The sequence below is a fragment of the Micrasema longulum genome, unplaced genomic scaffold (genome assembly GCF_059751315.1).
Source record: "Micrasema longulum isolate JH-2025_06_02 unplaced genomic scaffold, ASM5975131v1 h1tg000747l, whole genome shotgun sequence".
NCBI lineage: Eukaryota > Metazoa > Arthropoda > Insecta > Trichoptera > Brachycentridae > Micrasema > Micrasema longulum.
In genome coordinates, this window is record NW_028277941.1 from 51223 (window position 1) to 64058 (window position 12836).

The 12836-nt window shown below is 33.6% G+C and overlaps 1 protein-coding gene across 1 annotated transcript in view; it reads right to left on the reverse strand.

The window, feature by feature from the left end:
• Positions 1-823: 823 nt before the first annotated feature.
• sif (guanine nucleotide exchange factor still life) overlaps positions 824-12836 on the reverse strand; it is a 193370-nt gene continuing 181357 nt past the window's right edge. The window contains exons 10-21 of the mRNA XM_088230333.1: positions 12654-12769; positions 11301-11474; positions 10930-11124; positions 10738-10846; positions 9759-9938; positions 8693-8830; positions 8229-8386; positions 7965-8152; positions 7179-7371; positions 5535-5745; positions 4968-5106; positions 824-2118 (exon numbers count right to left, since the gene is read on the reverse strand). Coding sequence (XP_088086459.1) covers positions 885-2118; positions 4968-5106; positions 5535-5745; positions 7179-7371; positions 7965-8152; positions 8229-8386; positions 8693-8830; positions 9759-9938; positions 10738-10846; positions 10930-11124; positions 11301-11474; positions 12654-12769 — 3035 coding nt within the window. The 3' untranslated portion in view covers positions 824-884. The remainder of the gene's footprint in view (positions 2119-4967; positions 5107-5534; positions 5746-7178; positions 7372-7964; positions 8153-8228; positions 8387-8692; positions 8831-9758; positions 9939-10737; positions 10847-10929; positions 11125-11300; positions 11475-12653; positions 12770-12836) is intronic.

Consider the following 12836-nt stretch of genomic DNA (forward strand, 5'->3'; position numbering starts at 1 on the left):
CATTGCTAGTAACACATTATATGACCAAAATGAGTTGAACATGATACTCGTAAGTGTGTTTATATAAAACATTGATCTGCAGTTTAGTCGCTCACATAAGGTGTTTTAGATATTTTTGCCCAAATATATATAGAGTAAATTCCAATATACCTATTCAGTATAATAATTTGGTTATTTATTGTTACTTCTGTTTAGTATAGTTTATTGTACAGAACATAATAAAATAATTAATATTCGATAATCAAGTTCAAATGGATACTATTTATACTTTATGTATCTTTTATTATCATTTAATACAAATATGTATTACACTTGCATACTCGTAACAAGTGATATTGTTACAATGTTGATTAGTTTTGCAAAGATTACTTAGTGAATAAAACCTATATAGATAATTATATAATATTAATATTTTTAACACGAAAAATAATAATTAACATACTTAGTTATAAAAATTATAAACCCTCTAAACTAGAATTAATAATGTTTGAAAATCATTGTAGGTTACTTGAGATTTTTGAGTAAATAAGAATGTAACATTTTCTTCCTTATGTTAACATAAAAAAATTACAAGTTTTGAGATGAATACATGTTTATTCTACACAGAAGGGTACTCATTGATATAATAAAGAATGAATATTTTGGAAGACGCATGCTAAACAGACAAGTCCACACAAAGTAATTATTCTGGGAAGCATTTAAACGTGTATCTCATCAGTATCAGACTGATCATATGAAAAGTCTCCAATGCCTTGGCATTCAGTATTAGATTCAAAGTTAAGCGTTTCTACACTGCTTTGATCTGAGAAGGAAAACTGTTTATTATAAAATGCGAGCTTCTTTTTATTTCTGTGCGAACGAATCTTGGTCGCACTTTCCTTATGTTAGGAAACTTTGTTTTGTTTCTTATTGGATAGGTAGCACTGAACACATGTTGGTTCAATCACCTTAGCAATTGATTCGGTAGATTTAGAAACAACAATACCAAGCTTATAAGCCTTATCTTCATATCCTGCCATCGGAGAAAAGTGTGAAGCTCTGTCAAGAGAATTAGTACCGAGCTTAGCTAGTTTGTCATGAGATGCAATAGAGTGTTTCCTGCTCAGACTTGGAGATTTATTAGGAGAACGATCTGTACTAGTTTGCGGCGCCTTATATCTCATGATACTTTTCCTTATAACTGGTTTCATTGGGGATTTAGAACGTTCAGTGCCGTTAGCGGGAGACTTGGAACGCTGTGGAGATTTAGATCCATCTATACTATTCCGTGGAGATTTTCCTATTTTGTTATTTTGGGAAGTTTTGTCATTCGGTTTTGGAGACAAATCTCTAACTATGATAGTTTTTGGTGACCTGTCTCTATTAATAATACCACTTTTTAAATATCTTTCATTTTCAATACTTTGAGATCTGTTACGTTCAATACTCCCTCTGGGAGATTTGTCCCTATCGATACTTCCCTTTGGAGATTTATCTCTGTTGGGCAAACTTTTCTTCGGTGATTTATCTTTATTTTTTTTGGGAGATCTATCTCGGTCTATGCTTCCTTTCGGAGATCTATCACGGTCTATACTTCCTTTTGGAGATCGAGCACGGTCTATGCTTTGTTTAGGAGATCTATCACGGACTATGCTCGCTTTTGGAGATCTATCACGATCTATGTTTCCTTTAGGTGATTTGCTTAAATTTATAATTTTAGGAGATTTCTCATAGTCAATACTGCCTTTAGGTGATCTGTCTTTATCAATACTACCTCTAGGAGACATTTCTAAACTTCCTTTGGATGATTTCAAGCTGCTTTTTCTAGGAGACTTATGTATAATAACTTTAGTCACACAATCCATGCTGTCAAAATAGTTCCCGTTAAACATTTTATCATTATAAGAACCAACGCAATCTACGTTTCCGCCTCTGCATGATTTTACAACTTTAATTATGTGTTCTGGAGATATGTTGGCATTAAGATTTCTGCATTCGGGAGAGGATCTAAGCGAAGGTGAGGAGTGTTGCTTACCTAAATCCTTCACCAGAATGGGATGGTATGTTGCTGGTTGGTGCGACGACTGTATTAGACGAGCTTGACTACCCGTACTGCCTGCACTTAATGTTGACGTAGTGCTGTAATTTAATAAGTATAAGTTTTAGATGATTATTAATTTTAAAAGAAAAAAGGCTGGTCATTTATGGAAAAAATATTTTTATTATGACCTACAAGAGGTCTCAGAAAAAAACGCACATGGAATGTTTTTCTACAATTTGAATTACTTGATACCAACAAAACACGTATGAATTTTGCAAATATTTTTCACTTTGACTTCTTTTTTCACAAAAGAGTGTAATGTATCTTGGATGAACATTAAACATATTAAGTTCTCCAAAGTGAAACTCATCTTCAGCAAGAATTATGATCTCAGGCACTGTAAAATTTCACCCCTTTGAGCTTCAAAATTATTTTTTTGCTATTCGGAGTAATCTCAATGTAACAAAGAAGAATCTGTCGCTCAGAATAATGCACATGAAATTACACAAAATTTACAGATATAATATATAAGCTATCTACGAAAAAAGTTCAACAACTAAGCGATTAACATTGAATAATAATAGCGAAGAATCTGTAATTAAAAATAATAGCACTCAGCTATCGCCAATTGTTACATGCTAGTAATCAGCACTGTGAGCTTGAATAAACTGTCTTAATGGTCTAATTAGATCGGCCCTATGTGCCTCAGTTGATTGGCTCTTAGGACATTGGTTAATTAGGATCTCGGATGCCCTGTATTAGTTTTCCATAATGCAAATTAAAATCAATATTCATATATCTCGGCACTTTAAAAGTTAGTTGTCCATAATAATAATAAAAGACATATTATGTTTTAAAGGATACTACTTGATTATTTTATAATATATACATAATTGTCCATATCATAGTGTAATGTGTTTGCCTACTATGCAAGAGTTCTCGGTTCGATTCCCGACATGGTTGACATGAGATATTTAAATTGGTGTTTTTACACTGGAATATTTCATGGTCCCTGGACTGGCACCTGAAGCATAAGACTGATCATCTTACCTCGATATTACAAAAAAATGATCAAGATACGCTGTGATTGGTGTACCTATGAACTATTAGGTGCGGTAAGGGAATGATGATGAAATTTAAGAGCAAAATTATTGATTAGTTTTCTTGAATAAAATACTAACCAAAAACAAATTAAATCTTTTTAAATACTGATTTTACCACAGACACTTGTTTTAATAATTTTATTTGACTGTGTAGTAATCTCTTGTCCTCACCATTTACGCCTAAAAAAAGCATAGATTGAAGTGATTAATATATTAAAAATAAAAAAAAATCATTTATCAATCGGCAAGTAAACAAACGAACCAGTTCACCATAAGGCTGACTCATCTTCACTCAATTTCTTTTAGCAAAATTTTCAGCTGCCAATAGAAACTAAATATGTAAATAAAAACAAAACAGGAAATAATAAATAAGTGTCCACCCACCCTAATTTAACCGGACCGAGTGGATTGGCGCGATACGCGTGAAACAGGCCCACACATGACAGACACAATCAATCATTTTTAGAATAATAATATATAAGATGTAACAGTTCTTCAGTATACGCTACAGGAAGTTTAACTTATTAACTATAAAGGAATTACAAACATATAAAAGATCTTAGAATTCACGAGCCATAAAACCCACCCGAGTACAAACAAACAAACCATCACGCCGTTTCACCGTAGGAGTAGGCAGAGAGGATAGAATGCCATAACACTATACCTTGGCATACAAACCTCGCTTCCTCTACATTCATACATCTTCTCATGCACGCACGCCGATTATTCCTACTTTTGACATGTCCATCTTCAAGTATTTGATGGACTTGATCGTGCCATGTCTTTCTCGGTCTTTGTTTGATGCATCCATCAACATTTGCATCGTAGATCCTTTTAGCAGTTCTTTCGCTGTTCATTCACTCTACATGTCTAAACCAACGCAGCACCCCTTTCTTGATTCTGTTGATAATGCATGTCTCAGCCTTACATACTTCACAGATCTCGACATTTGTGCACATATCATACATCGTTTTACCACACATTTGCCTGAGGGATCGTATTTCGACAGCATTCAATCTACTTTCATCATCATTTTTTCAATTCTATACTTCGCTCCCATACATTAGAGTTGGCACTAGAACTCCGTTGTGAACTGCTAGTTTAGCCTTCTGCGAAAAACATTTGTTTGCCAAAGTAGATTTCAGTGCACCGTTCACCCTGTTTCCGGCACTCACCCTCCTTTCAAATACCCGAGTACAGCCGTACGTAATCCGTGAGCCAAAGTTTCAGCCGATTTTTGGCAAAAACCGAAACTTCTGGCCGAAACCGAAAGTCGGTCATTATAGGAGGTGCATAAATATACTGATTAAAAACGAATATTAGCATTTAAAGGCTTTTAGTTTATATTTAGATTTATTTCAACAGAGAGGGAAAAAGTTTTCGAGAAGAAATTTGGAAGTCTAGGCATTTACAGGGCTTATGACCTGTCATTGGCTGGTTTAAGTGGCCACTTTACACACTGTGTAACATTCACCATTCTGCCCATGTTTGAACATCCACATTTCCTCAACTCTTCCATCTGTTGACTTTTGTGAAGTGAAAGAGCTGAAACCTTTATCACGTGGGCGAGATTCATCCGGCTGAACCAAATCACCTACTAGGCAACGCCTGGAAACAATTTTCCAATTTTTATACTTCTTCTTTTACCAGGTAGTAATTCAACAATGTTTGATTATGTCCAAATGCTTGCAGACTGGCTGGATTTCCTCCCTAGGGAGTTGTTCATATTTAGATTTATTTCAACAGAGAGGGAAAAAGTTTTCGAGAAGAAATTTGGAAGTCTAGGCATTTACAGGGCTTATGACCTGTCGACATAATCAAACATTGCTTTTAGTTTAATTTACCTTAGGGAAAGATGGTTGGGAGTCTTTCCCAATCCCTTTTTGCGAGTTACAACTGCAGCCGGTGAATCTTCTTCCCCTTCTGACTTGGTTCCCGGGTCAGAGCGCTCCAGCTCCACCGTAGTTCTTTTGGGAATTGGCTCTGAAATATGTGAATATAGATCAGTACGAATATTAAAGTAAAACAGGTTATTCATACATCTTCCCAGAAAGAAGTTATGACACACACTTATTATTACAAGATAATATCTTAATACGAAACAAATTCATAAACAAAATAATTATTCACATAGGTTTGGCTCATTCATTTTAAAATATAATAATTGTAATTTTTGATCTATGACCAAATAGTTGAGCAATTTAAAAAAAAAATATGTCTTGCATGAAAGTATTGTATTTTGTTTTATGGTACCAGGATAAGACATGTTGTAAAAATAATATTTTTAATCTTACTAAAAGATTACTTTGATATTGAACTGCACTGTATTAACCACGAAAGGTGTTTTGAATAGCGCAAAAGTTAGCATGTTATTTTCTAGTGTAAGTTATCATTAGTGAGTAGAAGTATACCGGCTGAGTTCCCGAGAGTCTTACTTCGACTCCTGAAGCTGTCCTGCTGAGAAGGCGGATAAGATGGCGTAATAGACTCTGGCACCTCCGCATCTTGCGAGTTCCCTCTGGACAAGCTCTCGCACTCAATGTTCCCAGCCGAGTGTCTCTGCCCAGGCTGTTTGCATTTCTTTGTTTTCCCCAGAGTGTGGGAACCTTGCGCTATTTGCACCTGTTAGTTACACACATGCGCGGTTAGTTAACTAGCAGTTTTATACAATGTAAGAAAACAAAAACCAAACCATCGTTAGTCTTATTTTTCAAAGAACAAAGAGAAAAACAAACATGAAATTAATATTGTATCATTAAGGTTTAAAAAAAATACTTGGTCTTCTAAATCAGTGCTTCCCAAAGACCCCCAGAGGTCCCCGAGATCATTCAGGGGGTTCGTGGAAAATTTAAATTGATTTGGGGGTCCCTGAAGAATTCAGGGGGTCCAAGCAAGGTTTTTTTGTATTTTTTTATTTTTGAAACCAACACAGTCATAGTCATAAACAAAACATAAATAATAACAATAAATAACATGACCAATTATGGGTTTCATATAGGAACAAAAATATAAAAAAAACAAAACGTATAGTTCGCTAGGGGTGAAAGGAAGTGGGATGGGAAAATAGAGAAATGCTCAGTGTGAAGAAAACTCTATATCTGACTTAAAAAACATCTCAATTCTCTATACAGCTTGACGAGTCAACATTACCAAGAAACGAAGCTTTACTTTTAGCTCATGTGAGATTTATTTATTTACTTATTTATTATCATTATATTACATACACAAAATTATAATGTATGTAAAGTTGCTTTGACCGTCTAACTAGGGTTATTTACCCCGTTCTAAGACAGTCAAAAAAATATAAAAAACAGTAATCAATTTATAGAAACAGCTATAAAGATACAGGACAAAGTGAAAAACAAAGTAAAAAATGGAGTAAAAACATGGTAAAAAATGTAGTAAAAACATGGTAAAAAATGTAGTAAAAACATAGTAAAATGTAATAAAAACATAGTAAAATTGTAGTAAAAACATAGTAAAAATGTAGTAAAAACATAATAAAAATGTAGTAAAAACATAGTAAAAATGTAGTAAAAAAAACGTGGCCAAAAAAATAAATTATAAAAACAAAGTAATAAATGCAGTGAAAACATAGTAAAAAACCATGAAAATATATAAATATCTCTATAAAAATATTTTGAAACTCATTAAAATGCGAAATAAAAACAAAATACATAGTATACATAGTATTTATAAAAGAAAAAAAAAAAGAATAATAAAAAAATAGCTAATATGTCTTGTGCGTCACTGCTCACTCCATAAAAGTTACATATCTTTTTCCATGTTGTCCTAATGACTAACAACTATTTGTTACCTTGCTTTGAAATAATTTTAATCAAAAAAATCATCATAGAGTAAGAATTGATTAAATTTTTATTTCACAAAATGTATTTTATTTGTACCAATCATAGAAAAAATAAAGCCGTAAGCAGTATGGTGCCAAAATTATATTTATAAGGTTTCACTTAATAACTCTATCATTGGTTTGTAATTTAATAATGCTTTAATAGAGGCAGCGCGTTATGACCAGACTTCCATATTGTGCTGTTTACCTGTTGTTGTTTTGGTCTGTCCAGAGTGTGACTGGAGTGGTGCGAGTCCTTGTGTAGGGGGACGATACTCAAGCTGGCCATTGCGCTAACTCCGCCCCCGAGCCCCTTAGTCGAGGGGATGGACATGTTGCGAACACTTTCCCGAATTATTTGACGAATCGTTTTCAGAAAAGCATTACGGAAATCAGCCGTGCTACAAAATAGAGCAGTTTTCTTAGTAAACACGCAAAAAAATATGAGTAATTTCTGTTTAAAAATCATTTTTATTATTGTGCATATTGCGGATTTCTCCAATGTAAATAACACAAATAATAAAAAAATGTTAAATAAAATATTTGTTAAGGAAAACTTTGAGGTCAAGTTTATGTAGAATTTATTTAAAAAAAAAATGTTTCTGAATAAAAACAAATAAAATTTAAGCTTTAATAATAAAGCCAAATCGCCCCATTTCGGAGATCGCTTTTTTAATTCTTTGAACCTTCAAAAGATGGCAGCAAAAACACCCATTTAGATATCTGCATTACCGACCGAGATACAGACGTCTAAAGAAGGCGGGAAAAATTTCCCTTATTGTATAGAAGTTGTCAAATGTGATGTATGGTCAGTTTTGCCCACTTATACTTACTGGTGTTATATCAACTATTCATCGCAGTTTTATGTGAGTGCTTGTGTAAAAATGTTTGAACCGAAGTAGAGATCATTTAAAATAAACAGGTCAGACTTCACTTTAGACTCAAATTTGTAATGTTTTGTTTCACAGTACATAAATAAATAAGGATAACTCACCTATTTGAGAGAACATATACTTTTTCAGATCTACGCTGCAGTTGGGACCTTAAGTGGATAAGTTCCCAAAGGAAATGACTGTCCATATCTTTAGCCGAGGAGGCCCGAACTTGCACCTCCGTAACAGGAATGAGAACTTGGTACCTTATAATTTCTACTTCATTAGAGTTACTCTTGGAAGAAACACCCTGCAAAGAAGTCGTATTACGTATAGATGGTCACTCAACTATAATATTAGATAAAGATCATTGCGGAAGTACTAACCATGAGTTTTTTCTTTTGCCTCAGTCTTTCTTTACACAGGAATACAACTGCTGATTTAAAAACGAAACACATAGCGTGCAATTCTAATCCTTTCTTAATTTTTCCGAGGAAATCAGAAATGTTGAGCCATTCTACACCCCCGTAATATAGCAAATCTCCTAAAACGTCACAACAATACATACATTTAAGTATTTTATGTAGTCTTTATTTCTATATATGACAAGATCAATGATATCAATAAAAGTCTTTTTATAAAGATAATTAATTATAGAGTTTTATCAAGAATCTACAAAAACATCAATATTATGACAAGAATAGTTAACGTTCAATTCAAGCACCATATTTAACCTAGCTTAAGCTAGTTTAAATATGGTGAATTTATACTTAAGTATAAATTCACACTATTCAGGAACATGAGTGATAAAATAAGGCATAATAAACTTTTGATGGTATAAAAACATTACCTGGACTAAGATCTATTTGTTGCTTGCAAGACTTTTGATGTTGTCTAAACAGGTGGTCAAATATTGCACCATATTCTTCATGAATTCGTTGCATTTCGTTGATATGTTCAGCTACTTTTTCCATCCCTTTCAGCGCCTCTGTTGAAAAAATAACGTAAAAAAATTAGCGGTAACTTCTAGTGTATTAGTACACACGTTGCAATGTTATTTTAACGCCGGTAGATTACATCCCCCATCTACTCCCATCACGCCATTTATCCGTAAGGGTACGCATAGATGATGGACCGCCACACACATCTATCCTGGCATATATTCCTAGCTTCTTCCACATTCATACATCTTGTCGTACATGCCCTTCGGTTCTGTCTGCTTTTGACATGACCAGACTTAAGATTTTGGTTTATCTGTTTTACCATTCTTTCGTCGTCCGTTCATTCTACATGACCAAACAATCTCAGAGACCCTTTCTTAATATTATCAATTATACTTGATTCCGATTAACACTCTCGCCAGATTTCATAATTCGTAACTTTGTCGTACATTGATTTCCCACACATTCATCTAAGAGATTGCATTTCAACCGCGTTCACTCAGATTTCATCTTTCCTCTGTTAGTTCCATGTTTCACTTCCATACAAAAGTGTTGGGACTAAAACTCCGTTGTCCTCAGCCAGTTTAGCTTCGATTGACATATTTTTATTAGCAATTACTGTGCTTAGTGCACCGTTTATTTTGTTGCCCGCATTCACTCTCCTTTCAACATTTTTTTCTACTCTCCCATCTCTTCAAAACATACTTCCCAGATACACAAATTCTTCTACTTGTTCGAGACATTTGTTGTTTACATTTATTATGCAGTCAGTAACCTCACTTCCCCTTTTAAATACCATAACTTTTGACTTATTTTTGTTCATCGCCAATTCGCTCTCCAAGCATACATCATACATTCTAGAGACTATTTTTTGCAAATTCTGGTTGCTGCTTACTAACAGAACTGCATCATCAGCATACAACAAGCTGAATTGAATATGAAAATGTTTATATTTTTAACCGATATTATTCTTACCAATAAGGTGAGCATGTTCATCACAGCTTGGATCAGTCAAATTTCTCAGCTGCTGCAGAAGTAACGGGTACTTCAGTATTCGCTGAATAGGCTTTATGAGGTAGGACTCCAAAGTGCTGGAGTGCTGCTGGCGAGGATTACGGGCAGCTAGGAACTCTTGGAGAGCTTGGTTTCCTTCATCTGGTTTCAAAAGAAAATATCAAAACAAAAGGTGGTCGAATTTTGTTGATAAGCTTCTGCGATAATGTGTTTCGCTAAAACTTACTGAAAAATATTTGAACTGTGAATATATGCATGATTATAATGTACGATTTTTTAATTTTATTTATTTATTATTTAAAAAACCTGTTAGGATTATATAAGAAATATTACAAGGTGTCATGTTATGTCTCGTCTGGTTAATGTATTCATTATGTGCTTTTTCAGGTTGATTTTTAAATTTGTCTCCAGTGTAATTTTTCAAGTAGTAAGGTAAATCGTTGTAGTGTTTAAGTCCATTTCAAAGTATTTTTGACTGTCCTACGTTTGTCTTTGTTTTTTTAATGTGGTAGTGCTGTTGTTGTTAGGTATTATATTTTGTGCATGTCAGCATTTTGGTTAATGTTAGGTCATCATCTTATATGTTTCCCAGTGCAATTTTGTGTACAATTTTTATCGTCTCAATTTTTTTCAAGTACCTTAAGTCAAACTGGTGTGTTTTTTTGTACAGTTTAGTCATAGGGGTCAGGTAGGGTAAGTTGTATGTTAGTTTAATTATTTTATTTTGTTGTCTTTGTATCCTTGTTATGTATGTCTTGGTACCGGTTCCCCAGAAGGCGATCATGTAGCTAAATTTGTTTTTAACATAAGATTCGTACATCATGACTTTGTCCTTTTTTGGAATGAGATATTTAATTTGTAAAGCTTTTGTTGATGTGTGTATAATATATGTCCATATATTTATTGACTAGGTCTTAAAATGAAAACGAAAAATGCTTACTTGGGTGTAAAACTTTCTGAGCTTTGCTATGACTCGCGCAGAAAGAGCTGTATAGCTTGAAATGATTGACATAATATAAGAAGGCGCTTGCAATGGAGTAGAGGACATTCTGAAATCAAAACAACAAAATGAATTAACTCACCTGAGATCAGGAGATAAATAAAGTAAAAAGTTAATTAAGTTGTGAAATACCTTGTATTGACTAGAGTACTCAAACTGGTAAAAGCTCGGCTCCAATTCTATCGCCTCGTCAATATTTTGCAAAAACTGTCTTTGGAATGATACAATTTCTTGAATATTTCCGAAAAGTGCGTTGATTTCAGCGTTCGATAAAAAGGTTTCTCTCTTTAGAGGTTCTAAGTAATTTTCTAATAGGCTATTAAGATGCTGAAAAATAAAACATTTTATTGAGTCATATGACAATTTTTTTAAGAAGTAAATGAATAATTGATTTTTTGTTACAATTTTATTGATATTTTTTTAGATGGGACAATAAATATAATGTTAATTTTTTATTTATTTAAAGATTTAAGTAAAAGCGGAATTAATCCAATTGGACCAACCTTAACGTAAGTTTTCTCTGTATCTCTGAGTTCAAGAATGACTTTCCGCAGTCGTTCGGCGTCACTCAGGTGTCTGGTCGGGGTTAGGGCGGCGACGCTGGTAACGGAGCCCGTGGGTGACCCTCGCCGAGTATCCTGCGGCGACCGGCAGAATCCTGTCACTTGTTCTGCGCTCTGAAATAACATAATCGCGATATGACACCATGACACCTGTCATTGTAGCCGCCTGAAGGTATACACTTCGATAAAATGCGTGTTAACATAGGGAAAGGAATATCAATAATATTGTTCTTCATGAAAGAGTCGTGATTTTGATCTAAGTACCCAATTGTGATCAATCAAAAACACAGTGTATTGCTTTTAGAAAATTCTAAGGTGATTTTAAAATGGCTTTCCTTATTTTGAATGAATGTGAATATATTTGAATGATTTTGATTCAGATGATCTTTTAAAATATGTTTTTAAAAAATCGCTCTTTTTATTTTATTAATTTTCACTATTCCGCCTTCGACAACTGCAGCAGAGAGATAATTTTCTGCCTTAACTGATCGATAATTATTGTAAAAACACACAAAACCATGACCGATTATCAGATTTAGCCACATTTCCACAGAATAAACATTATTAATCAAATTCAAACGGGAAATAGATTTTTAACACCGAATCATAAATACATTTCTTTAACACGATAGACGTATTAATTTAGTTTATAGATAAATTTAGTGGTATAGTTAGATCCAACTATTATATAACTAGAGACAAATACGTTAATAAATATATAACAAATACGTCAATAAATATATAGTAAATAGGGAGGGAAAATATTCATATGAAGTGGGCCCAGGATGTTACTTCCATTAATAAATTAGTAATTAAGTATTCATGTTTCACCTCACGGCGTGTGTTTGGAAAATCGGAAGCGATGAATTTTTCAAGATTTAATTTTTAAAAAAAATATCCGTTTTTGAGTTCAACAACATTGTATTTTTTTTCTATGTAGATATTTGTATTTATGAACATGAAATTTTTTGACTAGCCTACTTAAAAATTAACCGCTCGCCACTGCTGCCTGAAGAATCAGTACGTTTTTTTTCTACTTTTCCTTGTAATATAATTTAAAAAAAACAGGTTGTTAAGTACAAGTATCAATCGTTTAAAGTCTCTAAAGCAAAAAATACTATTGAAATCTAGTCGAACGGGAAAAAAACATTTGAATTGCATAATTTCATTTCCTGGAAAATACCAATAACTCATATTAACCCAACGTCGATCGAAGGGTTTTCTACACGTCATAATAATATTCAATACCATAGGCAATTTCCGAGGGTTAAAGGAAATGAAGTGTGTTGTTACCTTGAGCAAATTTTCTATTTCAAAAGAGTTGGTTCTGGAGGTCACCTTCCCCGCTCCTCCCACTCCCAACTCTACCCCCAACCCTCCACCCTCATCGGGAGAGTATAGCTCCTTACCTGGAATAATACATATGAACACGAATTAATAAATGATTACATAAATGTATATTTATTTAACAACTGT